The sequence below is a fragment of the Furipterus horrens genome, unplaced genomic scaffold, assembly GCF_987537825.1.
Source record: "Furipterus horrens unplaced genomic scaffold, mFurHor1.1.pri manual_scaffold_4, whole genome shotgun sequence".
NCBI lineage: Eukaryota > Metazoa > Chordata > Mammalia > Chiroptera > Furipteridae > Furipterus > Furipterus horrens.
This window is the reverse complement of record NW_028327174.1, coordinates 42794095-42810785: the sequence shown is the minus strand read 5'-3', so window position 1 is coordinate 42810785 and position 16691 is coordinate 42794095. Positions and strand designations below refer to the sequence as shown.

Genomic DNA, 16691 nt, shown 5'->3' with positions numbered 1-16691 from the left:
CTATCAGTGTTTAAAATATTGATTTTTTTATCTGCTACTTTCTTCGACCTTTACATTATGAATCAACATGTTTTCACTGGAGTTATGTGAGATGTGTGTGGAAAACAATGAATTTCAAAAAGCCAGCCCAAAATAAATGAATAAATCTATAAATACAGTCAAGGAACTGTAAAATGAAGAATATATTCAGTTTGTTGACAGTGAATGACTCAGCAAAATCTAAAAGTGTATCCATTCTCTATTATTATTCAACCCCATCAATTTCCAAGTATTTAATTTCCTATGGATAAGAAAATAATAGATTTTATAACTATCACAAAGAAACAGCTTTCTTTCATGAGGGAACTGGGTTTTAACTGAAGTTTCACATCTGCAGATTTCCATGTCTGAAACAATACATGCATTTTATATAATATACTATATATATGAAATACAAATTATGCAACAATACTGTTGATGCTTTTATAACACATTATGCAACAGGGACTAGTCTACAATTTTCACATTATTTAACCCATTTTACCCTCACAATTCCACATATGTGAAGATAAAAAATATTACTAGATAAATACATGTGTATATCCTGCATAAACCAACCTGGGTAATACATAAAATACAAAATGCTCATAAACTTACTAAAGCAATAGAATCTGAAGCATTATTTTAACCCATTGACAATCACTGGTAGTATGCAGAATAATTAATTTTTTATCTGTACTTTTTTGTGATAAAAGTAGATAGATTTCAAAACATCAAAAAATGCTAAGTATCACAGCAAAGTTTAAACTCCTTCCTGTGTGTTTTTCAGGCCCTTTAAGATCTGGTTATGTCTCCATTCTCATCCACTGACTCTTATGAAGCCCTTCGCCCACCTCCATTAAATGACACAGAGACACTCAGAGATGCACGTGTGCACACACATGCATGCACACACTTACACACTCTGAAACACACAGTTAACTGAACTACTCTTTCTTGCTCCAGCATCTTTCCACTTAGGATACCTTCTCTCTGGGCCATGCTCCCTGCACTTCCACTTCCCCTCATGAACCTCCCAAAACATAAAAAGCTCTGCTCATCATTCAGGTCTCTGTGAAGAGATCTTGCCCCATGCCCTGCTTGGTCCTCTAATCCTACGTACTTCGACCAACACTTGCTTTATAATACTTGGTAATCGCCTATGTACTTACAATATTTGTATTTCCCATGGTCCTATGGGCTCTAAAAAGGCAAGGAAGATGCCTATATTTTCTACTACTGTCTCCTCAGCACTGAGCCAGAGCCAGCTGCAGCACAGTACCAATAAATGAATGGGTTTAGCATCCATAAGTTTCTAAATAATAAAAATATTTTTAATCCTCACTCAAGTATATGTTTATTGATTTGAGAGAGAGAGGAAGCAGACGGAGAGGGAGAGAGAGAGAGAGAGAGAGAGATACTGATATGAGAGAGAACACTGATAGGTTGCCTCCCCTACGCTCCTGGACCAGGGACGGACCTAGCACCTTTTTGGTGTATGGGACAATTCTCCAACAAACTCAACAACCCAGCCAGGCCTAAATAATCAAAATATTTTTAAAACACTCTCAGGAAGGAGATGTATTATAATTTTTCACATACAAAAAAAAAAGAAATCATATATACAGGCTACTTACAAGGAATTGCTAGGGAATGTAAACAGTGCAGTATGTAAAGCACAATTTCCTCTTCACCTTTAAAGGTTTTAAATGCACTTAGCAATACTGTATAATCTTTATTCTCAACAAATTCAGTCAGTTGCTCCTCTGAAACTGAAAAATAAAAGGCAAAATATTGAAAAAGCTTAAAGATGACATAAACTTTTAATTACTCAGGAATATAATATTCATGATAATTGTCTAAGACATGACAAATACAACAGACATAAATTTAAAATACATATATCAGCAGAAAGCCCTTCTTAAAAATTTTATAGTGGGGGAAAAAAGCTATTGAGATTAACATAATTTTGTTTTAACCTACGTATATTAGTTTCAGCATACTTTGAAATGTAAAACCAATAGTGATCAAACAGTTCTCAGAAAAACAAAATTATTCATAATTTCATTTGGGGGATTTTAAAGAAGACTGACCAATGACTAATAAAAGATGGGAACAACCCACAATAGTTAAAATGGCATGGTTAACAGTACACGTTTGAAGGACAGGTCAGCTAAATCCATCAGTTCAAGCAGAACAGACTTCAGCAACTGACAAGTAAGTAGACTTGGAAATTCTCTGTCTTAATGGTCTTGATTTCATCAGAGATCAAAATTATCATCAGTACTTTTCACAATTAAAGTCTCTTGATCAAGCCAATGAGTTCCATTTGGAGTCACTTCATTGAGTGGAAACTTCAAACACATACAAAAAAAAACTGGTTTATCCAGCCTGAGAATGGCACTGACAAAAACGTTAGAAAATGTAGCACTTCTTATGATTAACACTACTTCCTGTTTCTCAACTTTATACCAATCGTCCATATAATACAATGTGAAGGTGGTTAGGTTCTTCTAATAAATGAGGAGCATCGTGAAACTTTCTCATTTTATGTAGCAGCTTCAACAGCATACGTTCAAATTTTGACAATTAACTTTCCTGGTACCGCTAAGCCCTGGCGAGCTTCATACTCCTGGAAAAACTCAGCTATTTTTCGACTGTACATTTGCCATCACAATACTGTCAGCACTGTGGATTTTTCTAGTGAATAAAATCTTAGCATTCCCTGGTGCTCTCCATATGTCATCAGTGGGTCTCACAGTGCTGGTGACAGTGTGGTATTAGCCCTTCTTCCATGAAAAGAATGTGCACCTAAACTGTAACACAGAAGGTTACAGGCCCTGTAAGACAATAAAACCTCCAACTGTACTTTGCCTAATTCTTCACAAAAGCTTAGTTGCAAGATAAAACATTCATAAAAGATAGCCCATGAGTCACTCGCAGTAAACTCTTCTCCCACAAGCATGAAAATCAGGGAGCTGGGTAGCAGGCCCATGCTATTCTGACTCTTGACAGAGTCTTCCACTGAAATAACATTTTCTATGCCTTGCAAATTGTGTATACTTTATCATCTCATCCAAGGAAGTCCATGGGAGGATTTTCTCAGGTCCCTCATGAGACCCATTGCTTGTCCTCATAAATGGGTTTTGTTTTATCTCAAGTATATTTGTAACCAATGATGTTCACCTCTTTTCTTTGCCTGATAAAAAGCAAAGAGCCAAATTTCTGGTCTATCCCTTTGAAAATATGAAGAAACTGATTATGTAGTAAATTCAACCTAGCTTCGTGTAATTTTCCCTTCACCCATTTTCTCACCCATTTTTTCTCTAGTATATCTATAAGCTGTTTAAAGCCCTTCCAGAATGAGATGGAATTCAACAGTATAAGGTGCTCTATATTATTCCTGGAGCTGCCAGAAACTAGGGTGGTAAACTGATAAAAACACAGGGCCCACATAAATTATTCTCATCCTAAACCCCCAGAGCTGTTGGCTCTCATAATTATGTAAAGTCTGCTCTCAAAATATAGTGGTAAAAGGAACTGCTCATTTCCCCCCTGATCCATTTCCTCATCAAGCCATTGAAAGGACAAAATTCCAATGAACTAGAATTACATGATAATCTGTCATCAATCTCAGTGCTACGTGATAAAATATATATTACAAATCTTCCCAAGGGACATTTTGTAAATTTCCTGGTTCTTTATACAGAGCTTTAGCACTTTCTAAAATCTCTGGAGATAACATCATAAACCCAAATTTAGTCTATACCTTACTTTTCAGTTTTATATTTTGTCTTAACACCTACACATCTGGTGTGCAAAGTGAACCCTATGTCTTATTAAGCAATGGAAGGAAGTGTACTACAATTACATAATTTATAACCCATGAAAAAAATTTATTCCATAAAAACAAGCAATATTTCTGAATGAGCTCCATTATTTATCGTCAACTGACAACTCTTACTTCTTAATAAATGGTACAGCTTTAGATATCTTCTTTAGTTATCATAATTATAAGCTACTTTCCCATTATAAACCTTTTCTCTTATATAAATATCAAAACAAAGAATCTGACATTTTTATATACCTCTCTCAAAAAGCATTTTTAAAGCTTTGCATCCAAGTTTCTGGATCTCATCATTGGTGGGAAATGTTCGCATGGCATCAAAAATTAATAAGAAAATATCATTTTCTTCATCCAGTATTAGCAAAGTGATTTTACCTATATTGAAGAGAACAAGATGCACCAAGTAAACAAGTGTTTTAACATTGTATGTATTAATTTTCACCTGAGAACTATGAATGGTTTTGTGGACATTTTATTTAAACAAACAATTTAATTGCCCCGGATTTTATACCAATCAAGCTCTACTGTCTTTCTAAATAAGACCAGTTCCAAGTACACTTTACTATGTGATTCCCAATCAATATCTTTAGCCAAGATATCTCACCTTCAATTCCTGAAATATATTTCTATCTGCCTCTTAGACAACACTCTCTGAATATCCCAGACCTAGACTACTCCTCTTCCCTATCTTCATAAATGATGCCATCATCCAATAGTTACCCAAGAAAGAAATCAGTGAGTCATCTTCCTTCTTTATATTCTCTTTACACTCTGCCCAACCAAAGAATCAACTCATTACTAAGACTCTGAATCTATCTCCTAAATATCTTTTTTTTAAATATTTTACTTATTTATTTTTAGAGAGAGGTGAAGGGAGGGAGAGAGGGGGAGAGAAACATCATTGATGCAAGAGAGAAACATCAATTGGTTGTCTCTCACATGCCCCCAACTGGGGACCTGGCCCACAACCCAGGCATGTGCCCTGACTGGGAATCAAACCAGCGACCTACTGGTTCACAGGCCGGTGCTTAATTTACTGAGCCACACCAGCCAGGGATAGTACCTAAATATCTTGAAAACTCCTAATGCACTAGCCCCCTCCATTCCTATTGTGTTAATTATCACATCATCTCCCACCTGGAAAGCAAACACAATTGCTTAATTGCTGGACTTGGCCCAAATTCCTACCTCATTTATTCCCCAAATGATACTTCTAATACTCAAATGTCATCCTATAAACCTCTTGCTGAAATAGTCTAAGGCCTTCTCATACTTCTCAGTCTGATAAACAAAACCCTTCTTCACAAACTGGCCGCTTTATTTCATAAGCCCCATGTCCCTCCATGAATTGCTGACTCCAAACGTGCTGCACTCCTCATTGATCACTAAATATTTTCTCTAATAACCCTTTGCACTTGAATTAACTGTGTGGGATGTCCCTTCTTTTTCCCACAGCAGATAACCTCTCACCGTAATTCAAGAAATAACACAAACAACACCTATTCTGTCAATAAAACAGTAGAACTGGAATGGAAGTGGGAAACCCTTGTATAGTATATGACATGTCACACAATGGTTGTAGCACTTTATTCTAACACATGTAAGCCCACCACAATCCCACAAGGTAGGGGCAATCCCTATTTGAGAAATAAGAAAACTGAAGAAACTTGAGAGATAAGTCACCCAAGGTCCAACAACTAATAAGTGGCAGAGCTGGATTAAAACTTGCTCATGTCCATGCTCATAACTTCTACAAAGGAGTTCAGCTGCTCTCTTCTCTATGTTCCTATGGTGCCCTTCTTCATATATTTGATATAGTACCTCTATTAATAAATTGAAATTATTTACTTAAATATTCTCTATGTCTCTGCCTGTGCTGCCCAATTTGGTACCCACTAATCACGTCTAGCTTTTTTAAACTCTAAATTAATTAAATAAATTTCAATTTTTCATATTTTAAATGGTCAACAGCTACCATGTATGGCTATTAGCCATGTTATTGAAAGGCACTGATATTCAACACTTCTTCATTTCAAAAAGTAATATTGGACAGAGGTGCTAAACTGTGAACTTTTATGTTGTAGGAAGTTTGCCCCATCTGTCTTAACAGTTCTCCAGTACAATAGGAAGTCCCTAATAACTATGAAATCAGCTAACTAATATGCCAAACAATAGCACTGATTCATAAATTAACCTTTCATAAGTATCTGAAGTAAACTGTAAAACACATTAAAAACATCCCTAACGGTATAAAACTGTGAAAGTTTTGTGGAAGAAATGAGATTAACTAGTCTTCTCAAAACACATGGCAAATTTCCTGTCTGCCCACTGCTAACTTCAATATATTCCAGTGTTGGTGGATTTTTAAAATTATAAACCCTCAGCAGCTTCCTGTCCATTGCCAAATAGAGAATGACCCCACCATTGCCTGACCCCTCATAAAAAGCTCCCAAGGATGAGTTTAAAATATATCATGTTTAAGAGTAGTTAATAGATTCCATCATATGTTTTAATAAAAGGCTGCGATGAAGTGGTGAGTACATTTGGGCTTTTTTGTCCCCTCTTCCCTCATACTCTGGTCTTCACCTTCTTGCCTCCTTTCTCTCTCCTATTGGGTCTTCATTACTAAGCGCAGCCAATCCACCTGCCCAGCCCCGATGGTGCTATCCTCATAGGACTCTCAGCTCTGCACATGCTGTTCTCTTGACCTAAAGCACCCTCCAGCACTTTGAAGGAAATGCCTCCCTATCCTGATTAGCTTCCCTGTAAGCAGCCTTTCTTCTCAGAATCTTAGATCATAGCAGGTGACCATCACACCAGTGATCACAACTATTTCAAAATATCAAGATTCTTTGTTTTCAAATCCAAACAGAAGTTTCCTCCAAGAACCTGACATGTGGGATCAGACCCTGGTTCTACTATGTACTAGCTGAGGCAACCTCTCTTCGGTTCAGTGTTCCTCACCGAGAAACCTGAGATAAAATACCTGTCTCAAGGGACGTATTGAGGATTATGTTTTTAAAGCCATGAGAAGTACCTTACAAGTGAAGTGTGGTATCTATCAAGAAGTAATGCTATAGCCCTGACCAATGTGGCTCAATTGGCTGGGTGTCATTCCACAAAGCAAAAGGCCGCTGGTTTGATTCCAGGGCACATGCTCTCTCCAAAACTAAATAAATAAAATCTTCTAAAAAAGAAGTAATGCTATATATATTTTTAATATTACCATTATGTCATACCCTAGAAAATATATTATATTAGAGAAAACATGTTAAAAATATGATGAAAAAAGTTGTAAAAAATGATAAGGATGTGTAAGAACAGCAAACTAATAAGAATATGAGATATGGTGTCAGTTTGGGAGTAAAGCTGAGGCTACAAATATAAATTTGAGTGTAGTACTATATAAGGTAATGTTTAAAGCCAAGATATTAGGTGGGATTTTAAGAGAAAAGGAGAAAAGAGATGAGAGAAAAATGGAAACAACGAATTTGGGGAATCATCAATATCTAGGTTATATTATATTACTATACTCTAAAACAACATTAAAATACAGCAAATGGTTTAAAATACTTTTTTAACGAGTCACCATTAAAATATGTGTGTATATATTACCTGAAGTTAGAAGGAGATCTAAGGCCTTCAGTCCAACTGTTGACAGGTTCATACTGGTGTTATGAACTATAAGCATTTTAATAATCAGTCTGTAATTAGAGACACTGAGATCAATGAAATATAGTACCTTGACTTTTTTTAGATGTTGTGTTTTACTCCCCCATATTTTATTCATCTCATTGTATTTCATTCCCTATTTTGAAGCCCATGTACTCTTATTCCTGTAAACCTGAGCCCGGCTTATGACAACCAATAGGGGATCGTTATGAGACTCAATATAAAGTTATAATTTCTTCCTTAAAATATTCAAATTTAATTATTAATAATTTTAACAGACTATGTCTAAAATATCATGAAGTGTTATATATGCTTCAAGAGATCATGTCCATTTTTACAAGTGATACACACTTACAAATTATATGCGATGCATATGGTTGTATTAAAATATAGAGGTCATTAAGAAGTTAGTTTGTTATATAAACTAAGAATCCATTTAAGCACTTAAATTATTGATTTTTACTATTTTTGAAAAAAATGATATATTACAATAGAAAGTGAACCTGGTATATCCATAGTAAGTATTTCGTTAGTATTCATTAAATTTGAGCCTCTGAGCTATCAATTCTAAAATATACAATCTTTAGTCGATTCCAATCCCATGTTGTTTGGCTTTACATTGTTAGGTAGTACCCACAGCTCCATTTAGACCCAGGAAACTTGTCACATGGTCTCCAACTGGTGAGGTGAGGAGGGGTAAGACCCCATCCTTCAACACTCTGGATTCTCCTCCTACCCTTGCTACTCCTGACTCTCCCTTCACCATTCCCTCTACTCCTAACTTCACCAGCCAAGGGGTTTTTTCTTCAGTACTGTAAGCCTTTGGTTGGGGGCCAGTCCTTGAATATAGGGAAAAGGGTTTTACAGTAAATTTTTTGCTGAGAATAATCTAATATGTTTCACTGGAGGCAGCAGTGTCTATCTTGTTGATACTACTTATGGTCTAAAGTAGGGGTGTAATAAACAATTGATGAATGAAGGGTAAATGAATGAATGAGTGAGTGAATGAGTAAATGAGACTCCCTGTAGAAATATTTATGTAATTTAATTTGAACATATGGTTTGTACTAGAATATGACTAGATGCATTTTCCAACACTCCCTAAGGTTATAAATTGCTAATCTTTAGGGATCTTGGAAATTCTCAACCAAATAGGAGATACATAATGTTAAAATTGCTAATTATAGGTAGATTTTGCATAATTCCTAATTAAATGCTGAATACTTTAGAACTAATAGAATTTCAGAGATTAGTTTAAAGATGTGAACATACATTAATTGTATGTCTTTTCAAAATACACTTTTTAGATAACAGACACTGAAAAACAACAACACACTTAGTGAAGGTGGAAAAATGTATTGTATAAGGACAGATGTGCTCACCTATGAACAAATAGTTATTTGTCTATAAATTTGCAGCTGTAGCTGATACCAATAAACAACACAAAGATGTAAAATTTCCTTTTGCATATATTATATTTTTCACAAGCAATATACTTTGGGGAGCAATATGTATTCACCTCTCTGCATTAAAGGAAAGTCACATTAAATATAAAGAACACTGAAGTTAGTGAGAGGAGGTAGTTTTTAAATGTCAAAAAAAACAAAGTTATCCAAAAAGAATTTTTCTGGAAACAGATTTTTCTTCAGAAAAAAAATTTTTAACTAATTATGGCTAAATAAGTGTTCTCATCTACAAAGGCATTATGATGCAAATGACAATAACATAACTGGAAAAATAGCTATCAGATTTTGCTACAGATGTGGTGAAAGATAATTTCTTCTTTTCATTTTGAAAGCTGTGGTTTAAACTCATTAAATATATGTATGAATATACATAAATGTACATCTTAGAAACAGTAAAGTATAAACTTCTAAATTACTATTTACAGAACTAACTTTTTAGTTCCCATATTTTTTAAGAACTAGTGGTTTGTATCAGTTCTACAATTAAAAAGTAAAAAAAAAAAGGTTTCTTGGTTTGAATTTATAAGTAGTCACCAAAAATCTACAACTTAATCAATCATACAACTGTATTATTTATATTATTAAAATAATAACACCTGAAATTTTACCTCAAATATTAGTTTCCTAATTCAATTACATAATACACTTCTGAGTTGAAAGTTGTCTGTAAATATAAATCAAGCCAAGATAAAATATCCTTGTATTTTAAAGAATTTTACTATATTGACTTGGTTTACAAATATAATGTATCAAGAAAAGGGCTGTCATATGTATTGACAATATTTAATGCAGTTTGTTTTGACACATCTGTCATACTTACTGGTGAACACCAAGGACTTCCCAATCATGTCCAATATCCTGGGGTCCCGTTAAGCTTTGCATTGTATTTGGACAGATTTCTATTAATTTGCATAGAAGTGACCAACCCACCTGAAAGCAAGAAAACCAAATATTCATATTTTTGAAACAAGTTAATGGAACATTTTTAATCAAAAAATGAACATCTTCATTCTTAGAAGAACATTTATTAAATAGTTATTTTAAAACAAAATGATAACATGTACAATGGGGAGGGATATAATTGGGGGAGAAGGGGTGGGCTGGGTGGAGGGGAGCAATGGGGGAAAAATGGGACAACTGTCATTGAAAAACCAAAAAATAAAAGAAAAAAAATGATAAATGCTTCCTGAGAAAAGCCATGTACTTAGAATATATCCTGCTCCAAAAGTCATACCAGAAGGTCACACAAAAACTATTACAACATATTTCTGAATTATGAAGGAAATAGATATGCCTGTTGACTAAATAAAGAGAAATAAAGTAAAGAAAGCACAAAAAAATATCTTTCAAGGACATATCAAGATTACAAAGAGCAAGAAAGGCTATACTCGGGTCTTAATATTATTTAAGTTACATTTACCTGACAGAAGTTCTATATATGTAAAATCTTAATAACAGGATAAAATGAAGTAGTTTGGAAAGGAAAATTAGGGGAAGCTGAAGATTTTTATGGCAAAGCGTTAAGTTATTAGGAAAGACTGCTTCCCAAGCAATGGGCCTAGAAAAACCTGCAAGAGAAATAGTTTCCTCACCCAATGACAATGTAACGGGTGTTACTCAAAAGAGAGAAAGGCATCAAAAGATAGAAAGGCGGTAGAATTTCTTAAAGAACCCCTCTAGGTTTCTTTAGAACATCTAAGAATTAGCTGATAAGGTCTAGACATCAAAAATGTCCCTAGTTGAGAAAAAAAAAAAATGTCCCTAGGCTTGTCCTGACTGGTGTGGCTCAGTGGGTTGGGCCAAAAAGTCACCAGTGGCTGGATTCCTGGTCAGGGCACATGCCTGGGTTGTGGTCCAGGTCCAAGGCTGGGGACGTGTGAGAGGCAACCAATCGATTACTCATTGATGTTTCTCTCCGTCTCTTTCTCCCTTCCTTCCCCTCTTTCTAAAAATAAATAAAATCTTTTTAAAAAATGTTCCTAGGCTCGTTCACATTTCAAATAAAGTATTATCTTACTGATGCCTTTTTTTTATTTTCAGTGTTTTTTCCTTTTTATTGAATTCATTGGGGTGACACTGGTTAACAAAATTATAGACATTTCAGGTGCATAATTCCACATCGTCCATATACTGTATTGTGTGTTCACCACCTCAAGTCAAGTCTTCTTTTATCACCATTTATGCCCCCTTAACCATCCTCCACCTCCACTAACCCCCAACTCCCTGGCAATCACCACACTGTTGTCCATGTCCATGATTTTTTTTCTTCTTTTTTCTTTTTGCTCAATCTTTCCACCTTCCCCACCTAGTCCCCTAACCTCCCCTCCCTGACAGTTGTCATCTTGCTATCTATGAGTCTGTCTCTATTTTATTTGTGAGTTCAGTTTGTTCATTAGATTCCATATGTGAGTGAAATCTCACGGTATTTGTCTTTCTCTGAGTGGCTTATTCCACTAAGCATAATGCTTTCCAGGTCTGTCCATGCCTTTTAAATATATCTTCACTCTAAGAATGGATGCATAAGTGGAATTGAGTGATGCAAAGAGATGAATGACGAGATGAGAAATTTCTATGCATCCAATAAGAAATAATGGCGCAAGTTTCTTACTTGTTTACATAAATAAGGGGTATTTCACAAGGTAAAAATAATTACTCAAAATCTCTTTACAATATCATTTCTGGATCTTTTCTGGATTAAGCATGAATTGCTTTACTCTGTCATTACTTCCTTTTACATACTTCCAAGCTGCATTATTAAAAGGCAGCAATTTCTGACAGCTATTTTTCCTATATTTTAGTAGGAAATCCTCCTCTGCATAAGCTGAAGAGACATTGACAATCCAGCTGTCATAGAAACAGGCTAATTTCATGCTTTCATAAAATACATTTGAGACTTTTCCCCCAAGTACTTAAGAAATAACATTTGGAAAGCTTCCAGTGGGAAATCTATCATAAATCACATAGGATGCTATATTCATTTTTGTAACTACGTGTCTTTCTCAAGGAGAGAACCTGTTTTGTTTTGGTTGGTGAAGCAGCAGAATCGGAAATTGCTTTGCAAAAAGATTGAGGCAACTGGGCTTCTATGATTTAATAATGTAGAATTGCTGGCAGCAAAGCAGAGATAGTAATTGATCCATTAATCTATCCAATTAAAAGCTTATCTTTGAAAGCGAGTAGTTTGCCATTTTGTGCAGTCACAATACAATTAAGCTGATAGTTTTCACTTTATTTTAAGTATTCTGTAAACTCAAGGAGCTAATTAATGCACAATGGAAAAAAAGTCTAGGGGGGTAAAGAAATTTTTAGTCACCTTCATTTATTTCGCTCCCTGACTTCAAAGTTTGAAACTATGGATAAAGAGAAGTAATGTAAAAATGAGGAGCACAGAGAAATGATCAGATGACTGGCAGGAAATGAAAAGTAATAGGACAGCTAGCCTCATGACCAATTCTCTAAGGATTGTCATTTGTCAAGGAGCATGAATAAAATATGAAAATATTTTATTGAAAATAAAATAAAATAAAAACTCAGAGTCTCGATTATCATTAAATAATTGTGAAAACAAATATTTCCCTTTGAAGAGTAATTTACCTGAACTCCTTAAATTCATCATCAAAAGCTTTTCACTTAGCACTTCCAGCTAATTCAACATATAAAGTCTGAATGAATATATATATTAATTACACCAGTAATATGAAGAAATGTGAAAGAAAAAAACCTACTTTATTTTAAGTGGATTATTAAAATATAAGTGAGAAACCCCTATCTACAGGAGTTTTGATAAGATCAGTGACACTTAAAATTGATAATACCATTGTGCCTAGCATGACCACATTTGCACCAAATTGCTATACCTTTTACTTGCATGAAAAGCTTGTGAATTCAGATAGCTAGTGGACTGACTGTATAATGGAGAAACATCCTTTTTTTAAAATAAGTATTTTATTGTTGTTGAGAAAGATTCTTAAGCATGTGATCCTAAATGAGCCACTTATTCTGAGGAAAAACTAGCCAGTGAGATGTCAGTGGGAATCAAATGACGTAATATACATAATGCCCTCTGCAGTTTAATACACTAAAACTAGTAATTTTATTCCATTGATTTACCAGATCAGATGACAATTCCTTATTTTCTTGCATACTTTGTCTCTGGTACCCAATGGGAAAGGATATTGAGTGATATTCATAACCCACTCCAGACAAACAGGCCCAGGATTAGGCCATTCCTAAAAGGAAGAGTTAGGTGGTGGATATGTTCCAGGCTCCCCTTGGTTCTCAAGTCTAGCACTGCCTCTTCTGAACCCTGCAGACCAAAGCCTACCCAGGGCCCAACTGTTCTAGTGGCACCCAGCAGGTGACTCACCAAGCACAGAATCCAAGGAATGAAGGATGCCAGATAAGGACTTTTGAATATCAAAGCAGAGGCAAGTAAGAGGGGATGATGTGGGAAAGGACAATGGGCCAACACTAAAAAGTGACTCATATTTCATGGACAAAACTCAGATACTGGATGCTAAAAAAAGCAGAGTCTTTATACTGCCTCCATCTTTTCACAGTTTTGTTTGTAACAGCCTGGCAATCAACAGTCAGATCATAAATATTTCAATTGAAGAAAAATAAAAGTAACCATTTATCCCAGATAAAAATGTCCTTATATAAAAGAAGCTAGGTAAATGGTTCACCCTGACTACACTAGCTAGAAACAGAGATAAGGATCAAGTTAAAGGCAGATAGATACAGATTTAGAAATCCAGATAATTCTTACACCTGTCTAGCCTTTCAAGTAGGTATTATGACTCCACCTCAGTAGAGTTCAAAGTTCAATTCTCTTTTCCTTCAGGACCTTACATACAAATGACAGCACTGATTTCAGTTCTCTAAATCTCAAAATCTAAAAATGAAGATAACATGTTTGGGAATAATATTGTTTTGACTGTAAGTCATCCTTAATTATCTTTATAAGGCTCCTTTTTAAAAATATTTAGCACATTTCTGGGTTTAGCTTCTATCTTTCACTTCTACATTCTTTTCATATGGGAACAGTTGAAAAGTATAAATTTAAGCTTATAACAGCATCATTACTGTTATAAACAGTACTTCATATAATAAAACATTACTTTCTTTATATAATAAAAGGCATGCCACAACAAAAGAAAGCTAAAACTTCATCCTCAAACAGAAAACAAAAAACAAAAACCTTAACTCTATAAAAGTTTGCAAGGTATTTTGTTTTATTAATTTAATTATTATTTAATGTTATTACTGTTCATTATTCCCCCAACTATTCACAGTGGTGTCATCTCTACAGTATGCTGTACGTTGGAAAGGTTGTTAGAATAACTTTATTTAAATAGTCGTGAATTCACGTAGCCAATAACAGAACTAAACCTCAACCCATTGTTATTCCTCTCCCATCACCATCCATATTGTCAGACAATCGTATAAACTTACTTTTTACAGACAATTAGGACGCGCAGTTAGGGAGCCCTTTTACACCGTTAACATTTGATGATGAATTGACAACGTTTCCATCTTAAACTCAGTCAGGGTCAAGCCAAATCTTGCAAATGACCCAGAACGCTGAATACAGAACATTGACAGGAAAACATCAAATTCCAACGGGAAGGAGAAATGGGCGAAATGATCACTCCCTTACCTGCTGCACACTAGCGACTCTCATGTACGAGTCCAAGACAATCAACAGAGGCACGTGGACATTTTTGCCTTGAAATAACTTGGAGGCTGGAAAAGAAGGGGGCGGGGGGAAAAAGCAAAGTCACTATTCACGGTGGCAACTCCTTAAAGTCTGAAAACGGAGGAGAGAGCAAAAGAAGTAAACGCAAGCCCTTCCTAGAATTCTCAGCTCCTTTCTGCCCTAAGAAGTAGTTTGTGGCTTCCGAAGAGTTAAGGTTTGTGCAAAGAGCAGCAGAGAAAGTTTGCAAGACACTCAGGGGCCGCGGGGGAGGGAGGCATAGATAAAGGAACAGTTTCCTTGCAAACGATTACCGTGGTCAGCATAGGTGAACACCAGCATGTCCTCCAGGATTTGGACCAGCGTCTCTATTTGTTTTCCTTCCTGGAGATTGTTCAACCTGACTATCAACTTCCTCAAAGTTTCCTCGTCCTCCTCCTCGCACCCCTGACAGCTGCCACTGGCCATGATGGACCCTGCTCCCAACAGGCCGCCCCTTACGCACCAAGGCTGGCTAATCGCGGAAGGGACAGCGGCGCGGGCCACTGCTCCCGGGGCGGGCGAGCACCGCTCACTGCCCATAGCCCGCCGCCCGCACACCCCATGCGCACCCACGCCCGCCTGTTTATGAGGAAGGCGGTGGCTCCCCACCCAGCGCCGCCCTGCCCTCCCTGAGCCCTCCTCCTGCGCTTCCTCCTCCCCCACCCAGGCCGCAAAAAGGAGCTCAGTGGCCTGTGAGAGGCTCTCCAGGGCAAGGCAAGGCACTGCGCGGATCAGATCGGTAGCGAGCCGTGCAGACGCAGCTTGAGCAGGGCCTGCCCGGCGACCGTGACCGTGGCCCCCGGGCGGGCCCACGCCGACTGAATTCCTGTCTCGGGGAAATACGCAGAAAGACACTGCTTCAGCCGACTGCACCCGAGTACCCAGGCCTGGAGCCCTACTGCTGGGCCAGCCATCCGCTGGGACCCACCAGCCCCGGCTCCCTCAGCCCCGCAGAAGGTCTGGGAACTAGGAAGAGGAAAAAAGCAAGCCGCCTCCTATCTCCTGATCCAAGAATAGAAATCTGGGCGTTGGGAAAGGAGGACACCGCCCAGTTGGCCCCTTTTTGGAAAACACTTTCAATTTCCCCCTATAGGAAGATGAATAATTTCCCCTCAAGGATGGTGCGAGATTTTTGCAATCAAAATGTGTCCATCAAAATAAATACTTTCCTATAGTTGCTGTGGCCGTTTGCAAGAGAGGAAATTCTTTTATTTTTTAAGTTTTTTTCCTGTTATTTGAAGCTCTGTTGGCCAAAAGGCCACTAAAATTAACTTGAAAATTTGAGTTTGCATTCAATAGAATCCTGTTAGTGGGTGCACAAGAGAAACATAGGGTAACCTGAAATGAGAAGGTGATAGATACATTTCTCTCTTGGTATTTAAAATTACTCTTGAGTATGAGCATCTATAACCCTAAAGTTAGAAAAACAGTAGGAAAGCAATGTGTTTTCCAGAAAGCAAAACGTACAAGGGAACACTGTAGACAAAGGTGAGCAAAGACATCTTTCACATTTTTAAATGGTTTGTTTTTAATTCTATTACCTCATCAGGATGGCAAATCTAAAATGCATGAGACAGCCACTTATCTTTCTTTTACTAATGAGGAATGGGGGATTAAGAGTTGCTAGAAGAGCATTGTTGGAGTCACACAGATAAGTGGAGGGCCATGACTGCAACCCTGGTAGACCTCCTAAAGCCAAACTGAATGTTCTTTGCGCTCTACCACTTCAATCAAAATGAGCTAGGCTTCCTTAATACATTAGGTTGGTAAGAATGCAAATTTAAATTAAATTTGGATATTCTGAGTGTGTTTTGTTGTCACAAAGACTTCTTTCTCTTTTTTTAACAGACTCATGCTAAAATATTTGTAGTTGGAATAATAGAATGGTTAGGATTTGTCTTCAAAGGAATCCAGTGGTGGGGAACACGGTGAAATGGGAAGATGTAGAGAT

The 16691-nt window shown here is 36.6% G+C and overlaps 1 protein-coding gene across 1 annotated transcript in view; it reads right to left on the bottom strand.

Moving 5' to 3' along the window:
• The window catches only part of LRRK2 (leucine rich repeat kinase 2), a 143917-nt gene extending 128612 nt beyond the window's left edge, over window positions 1–15305 (bottom strand). Inside the window, exons 1-6 of the mRNA XM_090273021.1 lie at window positions 15013–15305; window positions 14663–14748; window positions 9824–9933; window positions 7481–7569; window positions 4106–4240; window positions 1656–1790 (exon numbers count right to left, since the gene is read on the bottom strand). Of these exons, the coding sequence (XP_090129147.1) occupies window positions 1656–1790; window positions 4106–4240; window positions 7481–7569; window positions 9824–9933; window positions 14663–14748; window positions 15013–15280 (823 nt within the window). The 5' untranslated portion in view covers window positions 15281–15305. The remainder of the gene's footprint in view (window positions 1–1655; window positions 1791–4105; window positions 4241–7480; window positions 7570–9823; window positions 9934–14662; window positions 14749–15012) is intronic.
• Between the last annotated feature and the right edge of the window lie 1386 nt (window positions 15306–16691).